Source organism: Microtus oregoni, unplaced genomic scaffold (genome assembly GCF_018167655.1).
Source record: "Microtus oregoni isolate MIOR12 unplaced genomic scaffold, Mior012 000024F_ref0000369, whole genome shotgun sequence".
Lineage (NCBI taxonomy): Eukaryota > Metazoa > Chordata > Mammalia > Rodentia > Cricetidae > Microtus > Microtus oregoni.
Window position 1 is genome coordinate 2140678 of NW_024543083.1, and position 19702 is coordinate 2160379.

General features: G+C 44.0%; 1 protein-coding gene across 5 annotated transcripts in view; it reads left to right on the forward strand.

Moving 5' to 3' along the window:
• Rbpms (RNA binding protein, mRNA processing factor) overlaps positions 1-19702 on the forward strand; it is a 146832-nt gene that overhangs the window by 61369 nt on the left and 65761 nt on the right. For all 5 annotated transcript variants that reach the window (XR_005976311.1, XR_005976312.1, XM_041673925.1 and 2 more), the window contains exons 2-4: positions 5387-5464; positions 7400-7438; positions 8770-8832. Coding sequence is in view for 3 of the 5 variants with exons in the window: in XM_041673925.1 (XP_041529859.1) it covers positions 5387-5464; positions 7400-7438; positions 8770-8832 (180 nt within the window). In the remaining 2 variants the exon portion in view is untranslated. The remainder of the gene's footprint in view (positions 1-5386; positions 5465-7399; positions 7439-8769; positions 8833-19702) is intronic.

A 19702-nucleotide genomic window follows, 5' to 3' on the forward strand; every position in this document is an offset into this window, starting at 1 on the left:
CTTCCCAGTGCTCAGATGGAAGGCCTGAGTGAGTCTCCTTGTCTCACTAAAGCCAAGCCTCTCATTGGTCTGTATAGAGTGAGCCAAGGAGTGGACCAGTCTTAAGGAAGGCAAGACCCTATTGACAGAGACCAGGATGGCCCTGCACCCCAGGCTGTACTTAGAGTTGCCAGTGACCTTTTCTAGTTGGTATGTTTTTGTCTTAGTTGTGATGTTAGGAAACATTGACTTAACCAGCATGTGCGTGCCTATAATGACAGCCCTTGGGAGGTGGAAACAGGAGGATCAAGAGTTCAAGGTTGTCCTAGCCTGGCCTAGAAACTCAAGAGACCCACCTACCTGTGCCTCTTGGGTGCTGGGATTAAAGGCGTGCGCCACCACTGCCAAGAGTCTGTACATCTTTAAAAAACTGTATTATTTACAATTTAATTTGTTCATATCCCTTAAGTACATTTGAGTTATTTTTTTTTTTTTTTTTTTTTTTTTTGGTTTTTCGAGACAGGGGTTCTCTGTAGCTTTGGAGCCTGTCCTGGCACTCGCTTTGTAGACCAGGCTGGCCTCGAACTCACAGAGATCCGCCTGCCCCTGCCTCCCAAGTGCTGGGATTAAAGGCGTGCACCACCACCGTCCGGCTTGAGTTATTTTTCACGAGTTGAAATATGAGTGGTTTATTATCAATTGTATATTAGTCTGTCCTTGTTGATGGGAATACAGTCTTAAAATTCTGTGTGTTTTTTAGAGAGGGTATTTTCCTGCATGTCCCGACTTCTTCCTTGTGTGGGCATGTCTCTTTCAGTCTTTGCCCCTGCTTGCTTGTTTGAGGCAGGGTTTCATGTGGACCAGGCTGGCTTTGAACTTCTGGCCATTCTTCTGTGGCCACAGATGTGTGTCACCACACCTAGCAATCTCTGACTTATTTTTTTTTTTAATCCTTAATGTTAGTGGAGGGGAGTCTTAAAAAGATACTGATCTGTATGCCTGCTTGTCATATGTAGAGATTTGTCATTGCTGGTGCAACTACTGATTCTGTGTGATTGTTACTGAGAAATTAGACAGTTTGTCTCGTTTGCCACGACATCTTCAGAACTGTTGACTAGAAAACTTACCTTGGTCATTTGGATGCCTGTTTGTTTGTTTTTTCTTTTTTGGTTTTTCAAGATAGGGTTTCTCTGTATAACCTTGTCTGTCCTGAAACTCTCTGTAGACCAGGCTGGCCTTGAACTTGGAGATCACTCTCCTTTTGCTTCCTGGGTATTGTGATTAGTAACACTATCTCAGAGAGATCCTCTTTTTTCTTAGATCGACCTTGTCTGTCTGTCTGTCTGTCCTGTCTGCATGTGTACCTTTATGCCAGAAGAAGACACCAGATCTCATTACAGATGGTTGTGAGCCACCATGTGGTTGCTGCGAATTGAACCCAGGACCTCTGGAAGAGCACTCAGTGTTCTTAACCTCTGAGATATCTCTCCAGCCCCCTAATATACTTTCTTTGGATTTTTGCTAACAGAAGGATAGTTTCTACAGAGGGATGGTTTATACAGCACAGTTAGAAGTTTCTTTTCTATCTGTAGGTCTAAAAAATGTGAAGTAGGCCAGTGAGTCGGCCCTAGGTGAAGGAAGGCACATGCCATGCCGTCAAGTCTTATGTCCTGAGTTCAATTCCTGGGACCTACGTGATGCAAGGAGAGAACCAACTCGTACAAATTACTCTCTGCCCTCCACGTGTGTTCACACACTCAGTCACGTGAGCATGTGCACACACAGATCTGACCCATGGAATCCCAGTGTGTTGGTCATGCCTGTGTCCCAGTTTGGGAGCCTAAGGTAGGAGGGTTGTGAATTTGAGGTCTGCCTGTGCTGTATAAGTAAGACCTTGTCAAAAATAAAAGAAAAAAGGTAAACTTAGAGAATGTTAAGTTTATGGAGGGCTAGCTAAAGAGAGATGGACCGCCATGGGTCCTGGTTACAAAGTATGCTATCAGTCTAATGGTCCAGGCAAGCTCCGGGTTTATTAAATAAGTTAGTCGCTCAGATGAGGCTGTTTCCCCAGTGGGAAAGCGGCAGTCTTACTGAAGAATACATGGTTGTTTTTATCTGAAGCCCAACTGTGGCCTCTGCAGTGGTGCTAGATGGTGGCTAAGCCACGGATGTTCATCTGTCCCCGCACAGTGGTTTATGTTGTCCTTTATTCTTTTCAGCCTCGTTGGCAAAAATGAAGTAGTCACCGCCATGGAATCCTTTGGAATCCCTTTGGGAAATAGCTGTCAGCAGCTTCATTCTCTTGAACTTCTCTTTGTCCTTGACTGAAAAATGCCCCTTCCTGTCTGACGAACATGTGTGTTTTGAAGGCACAGTGCCCAGCACATCCGTGTCCATAGACAGTGCTTGGAAATTAGGGTTGCCCTCTGTAAGTTCATGTGGCTGTTTGTTATTGGAGCATGGCGTTGTGTGTGTGGGGACACACATGACTTTTTGGAGTATTTGTCCTTTATCTCACTCTTTGGTTCGAGCTGGGCCACCACATGACTGAGTTTTCTGTTGCTGTGGGTGACTGTCAAGTTTATGACAGTAAGCTCCCTGCAGGCGAGGAGATCTTTCTGATTTCCACAGACTTAGTTACGAAAGACACTGAACATTCAGTACGTTGCAATGCGCTGACCTGTGGTGATGAGATGTGTCTTATATCCTATGACTCTTTCCCTGGTTGCCACAGAGAAACATGACTGAGATTTACAGTGTTATTCTTCCCTTGTTAATTCTCTGGATTTTCTTTCTTTGCTCCTCTCCCTCCTCCTCTTTTAACGAGACTGATTTTTTTTTTTTTAACCAAATGTGGAGTGACTAGAAAAGATTTTAAACCATCGTCGTACTCTTGAACTTACTAACCCGTAGACTGGGGCTGCTTGTTTGTTTCCTGGCCACACAGACCCGAAATAATCACACAGAAACTATGTTATTTGCAATACTGTTTGGCCAGTAGTTTAAGCTAGGCACTGGCATCTATAAAGGACAGTTTCCCTCTCTAAGTACCAAGAGCAAAGTTTGTCTTTTCCTTGCACACAGTGCACTCTTTTCTATCCACTTAATGTGTGTGTGAGTACTTGCATTTGGCAGTCAGAGGGCACCTGAGTAGAAGCAGTTCTTTCCAGAACACAGGTGGTTAGGCTTGGTGACAAATGCCTTTACCCTCTGAGCCACCATGACACCCTGTTTTAACACATAGTTTTTTTTTTTTATTGCTGGTATAATATACAATTGTGTTTTAGATAGACCTCAAGTGTATTGTTGTCTTTTGTTCACAATCCCCAGGTGTTTAGTGAGTTCTGTTGGTCAATTGCTTAGCAAGTCTATAAAACCTCTTTCTTTCAGACAGTAGTGGAAGTGTTAATTAATGGTCTGGGTGAACTTCTTAAACATGCCCACTATACACCAGCAGCACACTGCGGCACTGGACCAGTGATGTAACCGTAAAACAGACGGTCCGCAAACCCCACTGTTCGCGCGCAGATCTTTAGTCCACTCCGCACACAGCACGGAGTTAGGGGTGTGGCGGGTACTTGAAGAACTTGAAGCTAGGGTTAACTCTCTTGTCCAGGTCATCCCGGTCAGAGAGTCTGCCCCATGAGAAGGCAGGCGGCGTGGTGGACAGTAGAGTCCCCTAGTGTGTTACCTTTTCCTCGGGAGCTCTCTGTGTGGCAAAGATGAAAGAAGAAATGAGGACCACATAAGAAGTTTGGTCAACAAACTTGACCTAATCAACTGTTTTAGACTCCTCCATCCAACAACAGCAAAGCACGCATTGTTCCAAGCACTCCGAGCGTTTGCAGTGCTCTGAACCTTAGAACAAAGAGTAGAAGGAGAGATTTTGTTTTTAGTCAAATCATCTTACTATTTGTAGCAACAGGTTTATGGGTTGGGTTAGTACATCCACATAACAGAATACTGTGCAGCAAGAAGGGATGGACTTTGGGTCAACTTGAACAGTATGGACGAGACTAACTTTATGTTAATATGAATGCATGGAGACAAACTCGGCACTTTTATTCTGTGGTTTTTGACTTTGGGACACATATTAACCCATCCTAACCAGCACCGATAGCAGAAGAGCGATGCCTAGGGTGGCGGGGCAGGGCTGGAGGAAGAGGCCGGCTGAAAGGGAGATGTGAAGGCAGAAATGGCAGTCCATACACCTGTAATCCTGCTCAACGCTCAGTGAGTTCAGGGTCTACCTGGTCTGTATGGCGAGACCCTGTTTCTAAAAGGGCCGGTGGTGTGGGAGGCATGAGGAAAATGTTAATATATTATCTCAACTGTGATGGTTTCACTATGTGTCAGGTGTGTGTGGTGTGAAAACTTAACAATTTCTACATTTAAGACATAGCATAGATGTTCAAAATAATTTAAAGAAGCCAGTCTGAATTCTGAGATTGCCATGTAATAAGAACATGTATGAATATTCAGATGGCCTTTGCGCTGTGTTGGAACAATAAAAAGACCATACTGATTTTTGATTCTGTACATAACCATGGAAAGTTTTAGAAATAGATCTAGCAGTTTCAATGCAATGCCCATCAAACTCCCAGCAAAATTCTTCAAAGACCTTGAGAGAACAGTACTCAACTTCATATGGAAAAGCAAAAAACCCAGAATAGCTAAAACAATCCTGTACAATAATAAAACTTCTGGAGGCATCACAATCCCTGACTTCAAACTCTACTACAGAGCTATAGTACTGAAAACAGCCTAGTATTGGCATAAGACCCAAGACAGGACCAGTGGAACCGAATAGAAGACCTAGATATTAATCCACACACCTTGGAACACCTGCTAACTCGCGTTCTCGGATTTTCCGCCAGAAGCACGTTGTCGGTGTTGTATGCTTTTGTAGGCATCAGACACATAGTTTGCACTCAGTGTCTCCCACCATGCGTGTTTACACACATGTCCTGTATGACTTGGGTCATTGGCACCTAGTGGGTACCTTGAAGGTATATGTGTTGGTTGAGTCATGGAACACAGAAGAAACAGCAGCCAGTGAGAGAAGCAGAGCAGTGCCTGCTGGCTCCTGTGTAGGTGCTTGGTAGAATCTCAGTCCTTTCATGCTTTTTAAAATAGTGGTAATTAACACCATCAAGGGGCGCAGGGACAAGAGACAAAAGCAAGAGAAACCATAAATTTATGGTTTTCTTTTCCAAGTATGTCTTTTGCTGTGGTTAGAGTAGAAGTGTAGAAAATCTATTGTCTTTATGACATGGCTTTAAACTAATACTAAAATTATATAGGGGTCAATTCATCATGTCATAGAAAGGATGTTGTTAGAGGCGTCATGGATCCGATGGTTCAGGGTGAGAGGTAACCCTTGCTCATCTGTCACCTTATTTTCTAGGTCCGGACCCTGTTTGTCAGTGGTCTGCCCTTGGACATCAAACCCCGGGAGCTCTACCTGCTCTTCAGACCATTCAAGGTACTTCGAGTGTTTCGTTGTGGCCTTTAGAGCGGGGAGAATGTTGGAGGAAGTGCCCTGTAATGGTTTTATTTAAAGATGTTAACAAACAAAAGGAAGTTCAGATCAGAGTTCTGATATACAGTCTCTTTGGGATGATGGTCTAACATTATCCTTTGGTCTCTGGTAGTGAGTTCAGAAGACTCTTCTCACTGCTGTGGAGAGGCACCAGCCCCAGCATTCCCTAGTCCTTTCAGGGATAGCTTTAGTAGCTTTCAGTTAGAGGCATTCCCCTAAGTGCAGAGTGTAAGAGTTCCGCGGTGGGTCAGGGGATAGACCCGCTCTCTAGTAAAGCACTTGCCTAATGTGTATAAGGCCCTGGGCTTGATTTTTCCCAGCATCACACCCTCCCCAAAAAGGTATAAATAACTTAGTATGTATTTATGATTGAAATGCAGCTTTATGATTTGAGCCCTGTTGGCAGGTGTTGCTTTATTGGCTGGCATAGTGCTTTAGACAGTTCCGTATGGACGTGAATAGGTCACACCAAAAGCCATAAATGTTCAACAAAACCAAATGTTGTAGGCTAACTTGGTGTGAACTGAGGGAAACTGGTGGTAAATGAACTGTGTGGTGGAGTTTCCCGTTGTTCCTATGAAAGTGAGCTCGCTTTAGCGAGACCAAATGGTGCTGGATCTAAACTTTAACAGTGAGCTTAACCTTACCTGAAAGTTGGCTCAAACTGAAGTATCTATACTGTCAAGAAACCCTGAAAGTTGGCCTTTGGAGGCTATAATGTGGCCTGGAAGGCATGAATTTAAAACCTGTGAGTTAAGGGAGGTTTTGTTGGCAGTAGGAAGGCTACTGAAGCCTGGTGGGGCTGGTTAAGAGATGGGGTTTTCTGGTTCAAGACCAACCTGTTTGGAGAAGGACAATTGAGAGATAGGATTCAGCTTGGTAAGGACGTGGCAACAGAAAACACAAGGGCTGGGAAGGAGAAAGGCTCAGGCAACAGGTAGATACAACCCCAAAGATGTGAGCGGAGTTGATGTGAGCGGGGAAAGATAGCCGTTCCCATAGTGCATCAGTAGCGGTGACAGCAGAGAAGCCATTTGATTCCTGTAGTGACTTGAGCATGGTATGATCCAGCTAAATTTTGCGCCTGGGGCCTTTAAGGTTTTAAATCTCCGGGATTTCTAAGAGAAAGTGCCCCTTGTACAGTAGGCAGAGGCAGCCCTGAAGCCTTGGCTGGAAACGTTCACAGTAGCTAGTTGGTAACTCAGTGTGCTGCTTGGAAGAGGTGAGGATGAACCAGTCCCAGCACCCTGCCCAGAAACCTGAACCTTGAGGTCAGGTCTTCCTAGTCAGAACATCCCTAGCAACCCTCTCTTAATTTCAGCCCAGCACAGCTGAGCCTGGTCTGCAGATCTGTCCCTACACTAATATTTGTAGAGGTTCTGCATGTCAATTGGTGTATTCCCCTTTCCGTCACCTGTCAGTGCTGTTGATATTTCTGGAAATAAGCGTAAGAGAAATGAACTAGAAAAAGACAGGAACGCCATCAGCTTCTGCGGGTGAAGAGAATAGAAACAGGGAGGTATTTCATGTTCTCATCCAATTCACTATGAAAAGCGGCTGTTTCAGTAAGAAAGCAGAGCTCAGAGTGCCGTGTCTCCTGCTCAGCCCTTCCTGGTAGTGTTCATATGGTTATCTGTTTTTGTTTTGTTCTGTTTTGCAATATTGGGGACTAAATCTAAGGCTTTTGTGTATGCTGGGCAAGCACTCTATACTGAACTACTCACGCCACTGTGTGCATGTTATGTCCATGTCTGTAATGTGTGTCCCCAGCTAATTTTGGAGGCATTGTGAAGGGCAACATAGTTGATCACTTTACTTGAGGAAGGTGGACTTGTAATGCTTCCTTCTTCATTCTAAACTTGCTCTTTATTTTTTCAGGGCTATGAGGGTTCTCTTATAAAACTCACATCTAAACAGGTAAGAATTTAGAACTCATAAAAATGATCACCTTTTGCTAATGAAGTCTAATAAGTATTCTTTTGATTCAGTGAGGATTTGACCTATGTGTTATCAAAATTAAAGATGAAGTTGATTGGGAATTAGTATAGGAAAATGGTGTATAATTCCACAGTCTGTGGATTGGAAGTTTTGAGATTGAGAAGGTACAGTCATAGTGCCTCCAGCAGAGTTACAGTAAAACTAATTTGTTTCTTCAATAAACATATCATCTAAATTATTAGTCATAATTTTTTGAGGTTTATTATTTGTTTTACAGTTAGACAGACAGACAGTTTTACCTGCTCTTATGTTAATGTCTCCATTCAATGCCCATAGAGGCCAGAAGAGGGATAAGTCCCTGTAACTGGGGTTGCCTACAGTTGTGAGCCATGATGCTGGTGCTGGGAATCAAACCCTCAGGAAGAGCAGTCAAAGCTCTTAGCCACTGACCTATCTCTCCAGCTCTATGCACAATTATTGAGTAGTCCTCTTCATGGAATATTTGTAGTTTATAGACGTATTATCTGCATGGAACCTGTAAAAACACAGAGGAACCCACAGCAGGTGTCGAATGAAGAGGCAATAACTGATGGCCCTGTGATTCTTATTTCTCAGAGGTTGGCTAAACATTTCTTACCTTTGAAGCTGAACACTTCCAAGTCCCCTAACTTGTGCTGTATCAGAAATGAACTAAATTGGAGGCAACCAACACATTGAAAGATATAAAGGAAGGGACCCATTTCTCTGAGCAGTGTCCTTCCGTGCCTGAGTAAATTGAGCTCTTTGGAAAGGCATGGCTTTGGCTCTGGCAAGGTTCATTTGGTAGTTTCGGTTGCGCAGTGCGAACACAGGGATGTTTACCTTTGTGTCATTATATTCCTTGCACTTACAGTGAACCAAAGGGTGATTCGGTTTCTCTTTGCATTTTAAAAGACGAAGAAGCTGAGGTACAGTGAATTTGATTTAGGAAACTAGAGTCTCTCCAACCCAGATTCTCCTCTGTCCCCTGGTCACTGCTGCTCACACCTTCCAAGCACTTCTGATTTTTTTTCTTTTTTTTACAAAAGCGATTCTCTAAATTCTTGGCTGTGTCCTTGAAGAACTGCCCTCACCATCCCTTTGATTCACTTGAGAAATTTGGTTAAGTCACTAGGTCCTGATTCTTAGGGATTGGCTTTCTTATTTCTACCCATTGCCTGTGGTCATTTCTTTATCTTAGCTCCTCAGTTAGACACCACCCTTGACCTAGAAAACAGATGGCCAGTGATTTCTGTTTTCTTTTTCTTGATGTTTTTCTCTTTCTCCCTCAGCCTGTAGGTTTTGTCAGTTTCGACAGTCGCTCAGAAGCAGAGGCTGCAAAGAACGCTTTGAACGTAAGTGTGCACTGCTCTGATTGCAAGTGTGCATTGTGCTGATTGTAAGTGTGCACTGCTCTGATTTTAAGTGTGCACTGCTCTGATTGCAAGTGTGCACTGCTCTGATTGTAAGTGTGCACTGCTCTGATTATGTGCATTTTCTTAGGTAATGGCAAACAGTAGATTCCCTGTAGGTTAGAAGTCCTGTGTGTTACTGGAGGTCTCGGTGTGTCAAAGCCTGGGCTGCAGCAGCCCTAACAAGTTTCATGGGCTTCTTGTCCCCCACATGCTACTAAAGAGACAAGTAATAGTGAAACAGAGGCCTAGTCGATGTTCTGTTGCTGTGAAGAGACCTCGGCGACTCTTAGAAGGCATTTAGTGGATTGGTTTCAGAGGTTTCATTATCACCTTTTGGGGTACATGGTGGGATGAGGGCTACCTATATCCTGAATTGCAGGCAGCAGGTAGAGAGACTGGGACTGGCGTGGGCTTTTGAAACCTCAAATCCCAGCCGCTAGTGACACACTTCCTCCAAAGGCCACATCTCTTAATCCTTCTAATCCTTTAATAGAGTCCCATGCCCTGGTGACTGACCACTCAGTTACTGAGTCAGTAATGAGGGCCACTCTCATTGTTGATGATTTCCTTCATGGATTAAGGTTTTCTTTACTTCCCACGAATTTGAAGCTCAGCTGGGTGGGATCCTGCCCTGAGGTCTTGCTTTTCAGTTTATCCCATTTAGCATCAGGCTTTTCTTTAACCTTTTCTCTCCTCAAGCACTGAACTTAGGCCCGTTAATTACACTTCCTGGTGCTCCTTTTCTCCTCAAACTACACAGTTTGTATTTCTGTGGTCCAATTCCCTCCTTTTCATTCTAGGGCTGCATTAAGATTGGTTACTAATAACCACATAACACAGTCAGTACTTGGCCCTCTTAAAGTCTCGTCAATGCCATTAATCCCATGTTTTTCAATTTAACTGCTGGTAGTTTTTTTTTTTTTTTTTTTTTTTTTTTGTTAAAGAAAAAAAAAGTTGGGGCTGGAGAGATGGCTCAGAGGTTAAGAGCACTGACTGTTCTTCCAGAGGTCCTGAGTTCAATTCCCAGCAACCACATGGTGGCTCACAGCCATCCATAATGAGATCTGGTGCCCTCTTCTGGCAAGCATACATGAAAGGAATGTTGTATATATAATAAATAAATAAATTTTAAAAAGTTGCCATAGTCTTTGCCAAAATAACACAAGAATGGTCTCTAGGCCATTCTTCGCCTTTGAAACCTCTTGAGCTGGGCCTCCACAGTTCAAGCCACTCTTAGAACTATCTTTTATGCTCCTAGTAGGATGTCTGATTAAGCATTCAACCATTTGGGTTTTTTGTTTTGTTTTTGTTGTTGTTGTTTTGTTTTGTTTTTTTTTTTTTGTAATATACAGTAATACCCCACTCCTGGTACCAATTTATTTCTTAGTCATGAAAAACCATGACCATGGCAACTCTTATTTCTTAAAAAAAAAAAAATTGTGGGCTTGCTTACAGTTTCAGAGGATTAATCCATTATCTTAAGTGGTAAGCATGGCACACTGGAGGCAGCTGTCAAAGAGAGTCTGGGTCTCAAAGCCTACCCCCAGCGATATACTTCCTTCTATAATCCCACGCATCCTAATCCTTTTAAATAGTGCTGCTCCCTAAGCTTTTAAATATGTGAGCTTATGAAGACCATTCTTACTCAGTCCACCGCACAGAGAAAGGAGGTTTGTTCAGTGTAGCCACACCAGGAAATGGAACAAACAAGTAGGATCAACGATCCCCCACCAAACACCATCTCTGGAGTTCTGATATGTGGTTTAGTTTTCAGGAGCAGTCTAGAGGTGGTGTACGCAACTCACAAGTTCTGCTAAACTTGAGGCCCTCTCAACCAGCTTCCGTGCCCTCACGGTCTTGATTCCGAGTGGTGTCACAAACTGTCGGCACTCTGCGGTCTCTTTGGGAATACAGTCTCCCTTTGCTGGCACTGAGAATACAGCCTTTTCTTTCCCATTATGAGACTTTTGAGAGAAATTCTACTTCCTGGGTCCTTTGTTTGAATAGTCTGACAGGCAAGGGGCGAGGTGCAGTGCCTGCCTCTTTAGAGTTGTTGCTGGGCTGTATCCCTGTTGCTTGCCTAGAGCGCAGGAAGCGCTGGCATTGGTCTCCAGCATGGCATAAAACCTCAGTATGGGCTGGGTAGTGGTGGCTCATGTTTTTAATCCCAGCACTTGGGAGACAGGCAGGCGGATCTCCCGAGTTCTGGGACAGCCAGGACTACATAGAGGGACACTCAAAAAGAAAGAAAAGTTGTACGTTGGAGACTCAGGGAGCCTTCTGAATGTTGACTCTGTCTAATGGTGACACAATCTTGAGAGGTTTTTAAAATTTGAAACAAAATATATTTATCCTGTGTTAAGCACCTGCCAGGATCTTAGGATTTCAGTATATTTTTTCCTGTGTTGAGTGAGTGATCTCTGGTCAGAATTACTGCCTTCTACAGGACAACCTGTAAACCAGTTATTTACTGAGCACCAGCGTTAGACTGTGAAGCACAGTACATTATAGAATATTGTAATGTTATAATTTATGGAGCTCAGTGAAAGAGCGTGTGTCCAGCATGTATAAGACCCTGACTCAATTGCCACCTCTACAAAATGCATTGTATAAATTTGCATTTTATATTGATATAAGCAAAATACTCTCAATATCACTAAACTTTAGATGAAAGATGAAAACTACCAGTTCTGTTAGGCCGTGGTTTTCTTTTTCTTTTTCTTTTTTTTTTTTAAATTCTAACCATGCAGACTTAATTGTTCTTGAAAAGAAAGGAATGGCCAGTGCAGCTCCTGGTGCTGGGTCTTATTTCTGGTGCCCCTGCCTCTGCAGTGATACCATCAGTGAGCAGGCAGCATTCCTCACTTCCGGGGGTATGGTGGTGGTGTTAATCTTGGTTTTTAACTCATAAACAAAGTTACTGTTTTAATAATGGCAATAGTCAAGCTGTGAGCATCCCTTGCCATGCCGAGTAGAACCCAGCAAATACCATTTCCGTTTTTGTTGGTGCTCAAGGCTGTTCCATTTGTCCCATGCCAGTGAGCTCCAGGACACCGAACTTTTGAATCTAGTTTATTAATATCATTGTGCCCGGCTCTCCTTTCTCCTCCCTGGCAGCAATCCTTGTAGCAGCGTCCTGTCCCGTAGTCATAATCATTGTGTTAATTGCTAAGAACCTCAGAGAGGGTGGAGTGGTGGTGGTGCATTCCTTTAATCCCAGCACTCAGGAGGCAGAGGCAGGCAGATCTCTGTGAGTTCGAGGCCAGCCTGGGCATCAGAGTGAGTTCCAGGACAGCTAGGGCTGTTACACAGAGAGAAACCCTGTCTCGAAAAACAAACAACAGCAACAACAACCAAAAAAATCCCTCGAATAGTAGCAACCTTATTCTGTGTCTCTGCGTGTTTGTGTGTGTGTTGTGGGTGGGGAGTGGCGGAGTCAGTGAGCCTTGGCTTGCTGTGCTCAGGGTGACTTGTAAATAAATGTCTTGCTCACTTCTTTCTTGATGGTCTTTGTTGTTGATGGTGCTGGGATTTTTGTTGTTGTTGTTTTATTTTGTTTTTCTGCTTTTTGAGGCAGGGTTTCTCTGTAGCATTAGTTGTCCTGGAACACACTTCACTCTTGTAGACCAGGCTGGCCTCGAACTCACAGAGATTCCCTTGCCTCTGCCTCCCGAGTGCTGGGATTAAAGGCGCTACTCCTGCCCTCTCTTGATGTGTAGCTTTAGGGCTTCCATACACCTTAGAAACGTCTGCCGCAGTACAGTTAGGGGAACAGACCTACAGGGGGATGAGCGGTTCAGTAAGAATGGTGTGTGGACGGAGCTAGAGGTGACTCAAAGTCGGACCCTCCATCTTAGTCCAGTCTGTTCCATCCTGGCTTCTCGCCACACTTCTGGGTCCGGTTATAGACTATTGCTTCCCATTGTCCAGGACAAACAGCCGTGGAGCTTGGTCACCCTGTCTGTAAAGAAAACGGGCCCATCATGGCAGTGTACTTAACATTGAGCTACTGTTCATCTTCCTGAGTGTTGACCCCTTGGGCCTTTTCAGGATCGTCTTTTGTGATCGATGAGTTAAAAACATGTACGGCTCACAGCTCTTGCAAAACGCTCCTTGTGTCATTTGCTGAGGCTCTTTTCAAAGAAGCCTTCCCTCAGATCCCTGGAGAATAGTTAAGTGGTGTAATTATTTGGTTTGGTTCCACTGTTGAGAAATGTAAACCTTGATCCAGAAAGTGCCTTGTATAGAATAGTCGACTGTCACACGCCACTTCCGTGTTTGCAGCTTTCCTTGTTAGTTCGTCTTGGTCACTGCCTAATTCAGTCATTAGCGTCAGCCTTCCCAAACAGACCGTGGATTGTTACAGCCACTGGCTTTCCTGCCACATCCAGCCTGAGCGCCAGTCGATCGGACAGTGTTGCGAGACAGTGTCCTCGGGTTGTTGGGTAGCACTGACCTGTGGTTGTTCATGATCCCCTAGAGGAAAGGAGTATATTTTGCTTTTGTAGGAAAAGCTCCCAAATTCGACTCTGAACCACTCAAGCCCAGATTTCCCTTTCGATTGCCTATGGTTCCATTATTCACATGAGTAGGAACATCTTTCGTCTCTGAACACAACAGCGAGCTGTCTAGCCTGCTTTGCCCAGCACATTTGGATAGTTAGCCCTGCCCACGGAAGAGGATGAGAAAGCTGATCATGACTTGAAGAATGTGTTTGTGCTTTTGAAAGGTAAAGTGCTAATCCGAGGGTAGCCCAGTTAAGTGAGAACCCCAGTTTGGAAATTGTTAGCAGAGGCACTCAGGCCTAAGGGTGAAGCCCGCGAGCAGCGTGGGACGCTTGTTCAGGGTCTTTTGAGTGACTGCACGCCTCGCCCTCGTCATCGCTGCCTAGTCGGATTCTTGTTTCAATAAATAATGATGGCAGTGAGGGCTTCAGAGCACCAGGGTGAGCAGGGTCTCAGTCTGGGTTCCGTGAAGGAGAACACCAGGGTGAGCAGGGTCTCAGTCTGGGTTCCGTGAAGGAGAACACCAGGGTGAGCAGGGTCTCAGTTTGGGTTCCGTGAAGGAGAACACCAGGGTGAGCAGGGTCTCAGTCTGGGTTCCGTGAAGGAGAACACCAGGGTGAGCAGGGTCTCAGTCCGGGTTCCGTGAAGGAGAACACCAGGGTGAGCAGGGTCTCAGTCCGGGTTCCGTGAAGGAGAACACCAGGGTGAGCAGGGTCTCAGTCCGGGTTCCGTGAAGGAGAACACCAGGGTGAGCAGGGTCTCAGTCTGGGTTCCGTGAAGGAGAACACCAGGGTGAGCAGGGTCTTACTCTGGGTTCCGTGAAGGTGTGGGAAATGAGTGGCCCTTAAGTACTTGCCGTTTATCGGGCGTCTCTCCTCCCCTTATCCTACACGGTTTCTAGAACCGGAGAAGTCTGACAGAATCAAGCTGATGATATATTAATCCACCTCACCGTCGCTGTTTACGTTCAGTTAAGCTAGTGAGGTAGTCTGTGTACTCCCCGAATGCACTCATTGACCTCCATCTTCTCTGATTGACAGTATGTTTTATCTCAGTTCAGCTAGGGCGGTACTTTGCGTGTTCTCAGAATGTGATTGATCTGTGTGATCTCTGATTGACGGGGTTTTTTTTTGGCTTTAAAATAATTCTGTTGTAATAATTCATGCCCCATACATTTCAGTGGCTTTGATTACGATTTCATTAAGTATTTTGAAACTACGTTAGCACAAAACCTTGCCATTTGAACAGCCTTTGCACGTCTAATTCACTAACTCACTGGGTTGTGCAAGTTTCACTATTTCCTGAAACCTTCATTGCCCCAGCAGAAAGACATTGTGTCCTGTGCCCAGTTCCTGCTCACCTTTAGTCTACTTTCCTAGCTGCCTGAAGTTACAAATCATAAATGTTGACATGTTTCTCTTTTTCTCGTTGTGTTTCTGGCTCCTCTTTCCTTGGTATGATATATGCAGAATTTTTCTTGTCGACTTTTTTAAAACACACACACACACACACTTAGAAATACTGGCCCTTGCCCAGACTAACTCACCTGTATTGCCAGCTCTGTAAGCACTGCATTTTATGGGTATAATTATTTATTCATCTGTTGAGGGACACTGGATTGTTTCTGTCCCCTTCCCCCCTTAACATGGTTTCTTTGTGTAGTCATGACTATCCTCGAACTCACTCTGTAGACCAGGCTGACCTTCTCTGCCAAAAATGGTATCAAGAAGTCTTCATGACTATGGCATTCAAGCAAACATTGTAGTGACCAGTTATTTATCTGCAGTGATTCCAGCCTTTCACATAATCTCCTTTAATTGAGGGACGTCAGTCCATTTGTCCTGTGGCGGGTTCCTCGTCTGTGTGAGGTTGCACTTCATTCTGAAGTGTTAAGGGAAATTGCTAATAGAAACATCACCAGTATTTGTAACATTACCTTCACCAGGAAATACCTTTTTAGCCATCAGGTGTTTCAGCACAGCCGGATGGATACCCAGGTACCGGAGGAATCCCAGGCAGCGTGAAGATGGCCTTTGGGTTTGGTCAGGCATTTGCTGTGCTGTTTCCTGTGCACAGGCTTCCCTGACAGCTGTGGAAGTTAGGACTTTTGATCTTAATATTTATACAGCTTGTGAGCTGGGTCAATTATTTCCACTAAACAAAACTTCTCCCAAATGCAAGTCTCCAGGTGGCCTGTCTCAGTCTTCCTTACCCCCCTTAGGCACCACGTCAGTATGTTTCTTATCATTTTTGAAATTTTCTCCCTTGGTTTCTCTTTAGCCTATTGCTCAAGGTAGTTGGAAGGCCCTGATTAATGAGAACCCAGCTGGAACTTTTGGATGGGAAATAAGCAGGGCTGCCAGATGAGATCATGAGCCTGACCCAGTGTTTATCTGCTCAATCTGTTTATAACTGCTTGCTCTTGGCTCACAGAGTTTTAACAGCCATTTGACGTCACAGTGCTGGGGACCAGGGCTGTGCCTGTATAGAAACTCGGTGGAGTGGAGTTGTCAGGTCCGCTTCTTTGTTTTCAACCTTGTGCCTTATTGGGAACTTCAACAGCTGACCAAGGGTCATGGAAATGGCTCACCAGGTGGGGTCTTCTGGTGGGGGAGAGCTTCCTCCAGAATGTCATCTTCTGGTGTCCACATCCACTTCTGGGATGCATGCTCACATGCGTGCGCGCTCGCTCTCTCTCTCTCTCTCTCTCTCTCTCCCCCCCCCTCCTCCCTCTCTCCTTCTTCCCTCCTTCTCTCCCTCCTCTCTTCCTTCTTCCCCCTTCTCTCCCTCCCAAGCACACACAATCTGTTCAATTTAGCCCCTCCTCCAGGTTTACCATTTAAAAAAAAAAAAGATAAACCCAAATGAGTTCCAGCCCTGTTGGGAACCAGCCTCGATAAAAATACCTCTTGCCAGGGTAGAAGCGTGGGGATTTAGAAAATATGGTATCATCACTGAAGTCAAGGCAAAACAAAATAACAAAAAAAATATATATATATAGTAAAGAATACAAAGTCGCAAATAAAAATAATAAAACAGAGAAACATATAGGATAGTATCAGGAAGGAATTCCAGTGAGTACTGAAAATTCTCCCGCTTTTAATTTCCAAATACTTAAAATATGCCTGACCCCAAAAAGTAGGAGTAAGACAAAAGAGTACATTAACATAATTCAAGGAAATGAACATTGGGCTACATCCATAGTTAAACATTCTGTTTAGAACAATACAAATCAAGCTCACACACTAGACCAAAACATTCTGTAGGCAAACCACTCCCTGGGTGGAATCCCAAGTTATCTTCATAAAGGGAACTCAGTCACATCCTTAGACTCTTGTTTGGGAATAGTCTACTTCTTTATTCCTGGAGTACAAGGGCTGGCTTTTAGCCACAACTGTTGACAATAACCTTGAAAGAGCAGAGCTCCCTTTCTATATCTAGGTGGGACCTTTGTTTGAGGTAGAAGCACTACCTTGACGGAACTAGAGATTAGTGCCAACTCTCTGACCTTTGGTCAGCGTGGAAAAGGGCTCACATTTCCGGGCTTCCACACAACCCAAGTACAGTTTAAAAACAACAAAACCAAAAGAGCACTTGGCAACAAGTGCTCAGTGCTGAGAGTTGAGTCCTAGGTTTCTTCAGTGACCCTGCATTTAGGGATGGTTATTAAACTTCCCTTGGAAAGAAAGCTGGGCATGGTGGCACCTTTCTGCAATTCCTTGGGAGACAATGTCAGGAAGATGGTTTTATGATGTAGCCAATAGTGGTATCTCAATCATTAACCAACCTATCAGTGTTGTGCTGGGGGAAAATTTACATATCTTCCCAAAGTTTGAAATTTGACTGCTGTTGTTGGTCTTTGCCTTAGAAGAATGTGTGCTATTTCGATTTTTGAGCATCTAGTAGGAAACTGGAAAGTGCAGATCACAGGAGGAATCCTCCTAGGGAAAGGCAGGAAGGACCACAGTTTGCCTGTACACCGACACCTCCAGGTTCTGTAGACAGAGCAATGATCGTGTCCCGTGTGGCTGTGTGTGATGGCTCTGAATTATCATTGTGGTCCCGATCTAATGCTACATATTTCAGCTACATTAAATAAAAGGTACTGCATTTGACATTGTCCTTGCTCCACAGTGTTTTAGGTACTTCAGGAATCACTGAGAATCTGATTTCCCAATAGTTTAAATGTAAATGTTGGGGGAACTTGACGGGTAGAAAGCTAGTGTGTTATTGGGAACAGCTCTCAAATTTGCATATCCACATTACATAGCTCAGCCCCAGAAGTCACTGTATTGTTTCCTCTACCGTTTCAGTGAATTCGACCCCAGGACATTGTTACGTACAGTCTTAAACCTGCAGTTAGAATGAACTAAAACTTGTTTTTAAATCTTAGGATTGGGGTAGAGTGAGTCTTGGCTCCTTTAAAGATGAACGATGTTTTGGGCAGAGCATGGTTAAGTTGGTGATATATCGAATGTAATTATTTTCTTTATAGTCAGTTGCAGGCTTTGCCTTTCTAAATGTCTCTATAGGAAGGTGAGCAAGAGAAGCACAGACTTTACCGCTCTTTCCTGTTTAGTGTTGGGGTTGGACCCTGTTTCTTCCACGTGTTGAGTGGTTGCTGAGCTCTCACCACAATGCTTCATAAAAGATTTCTCCTTTTCCAGACAAGCTCAGCTAAGGTTTCTTGTATGTAAGTAAGAAGAGAGCAAATGTTTCTCCAACTTGGAAACATATTTTCTAATGTTTAGTAAAGGTGAGACTAGAAAAATACACGCTATAAAATTGAACTCTAAGCGTAAGGATAGAAGTTGAAGGCCAGCTTCAGCTACACAGCAAAAGGCCAGCGTCAGCTAGGTACACCTCATTTAAGAAGCCAACTGAAGGTCAGTGGAAACTGAGCAAAAGAGTTTGCTCTGTAAGCGCTAAGGCCAAAGTTTAAGTCCCCATAGTGATCATACAAAGCTGGCCATGATTATAGTTGCTTCGTCCCAGTGCTGTGTGTGTGTGGACAGATGCAGAGACAGGAGCATCACTGGGACTTGTTGGCCATCAGCCTAGCCCCAGGTTCAGGGAGAGTCTGTCTTGAAATCAAGGGGCAAAGGAACAGGTCCACTGACATCCTCCTCTGATCTCTGCGTGTGCATATGAGCATGTGAATGCCTACATACATGTGCGCATTACACCCCCCCCCACACACATCCAACAAGAGAGAAAAGGTGAAATAATAAATACTTTAACAAACATGTTGAGACTTCTTGTTGGGGAATATTTTAAGGTGCATTACTTTTTTGTTTCTGCTGTGGAACATTGGTTTAATGATGTAAAGATGTGTTGCTTTTGTTGTGCTACGTTTGTTTAACTCTGTCAAGCTGTGATTCTTTGCCTGTCTAAAACACCCAATGGTTTATAAAGAGATGAACGGCCAATAATGAGGCAGGAGCAGGGATAGGCGGGGCTGGCAGGTAGAAATCATAAATAGGAGGAAGAGGTGGAGCAACAAGAGAACAGGGAAGGAGGATGGCAGGGGCAGCCACAGAGTAAGCGTGTAAGGAAGATATATAGAAGTAAGAAAAAAGTCCAGAGGCAAAAGGTATATAGGATAACGTAAGTTAAGAAAAGCTCACAATAAACGAACCAAACTAAAGCTGGGCATTCATTAACTGAGAATAAGTCTCCATGTGTGATTTATTTGGGAGTTGGGTAGTGGGCCCTCCGAAAAGCCAAAAGGAATAAAACATCACACTAATTCTTAACATGAAATCTGGACCAAATCTCTTCTTACAGCATTAGCCTAAAATCCAAAATCAGCCTTAATTTCCAGCAAAAGAACATTTTGAAAAGCTAAGGCGGCACCCCAAGAAACCGAGACACGACATAAAAGCATCCAGAACAGTTCTTCCTAAGTTTTAGGGAGTTATTGTAAGCTTGTTTTAAAAGTTGAAAATTAATTTCTCAGAACAGTAGTCGAGTAGAGAATTCTTATATAAACCAATACCAGTGATTCTTTGCGGCTTTTGAGTCTCTGCACTGATGTTTTCTCCGTTATTTACTATCTACAGGACATCAAAAAGTAGTCGGATATGCAGGTACCTCGAAAGGGAGTTTCAAAACAGCATCATGATATAGAAAATAAGTTTAGGTAGGAAAGATACTCCTGACGAAGGAACAAAGTTAAAGTATTTCCTTAATACTTTTGAAAAACAAGAATAAACTCTAAGCCGGGTGATGGTGGCGCACGCCTTTAATCCCAGCACTCGGGAGGCAGAGACAGGCGGATCTCTGTGAGTTCGAGACCAGCCTGG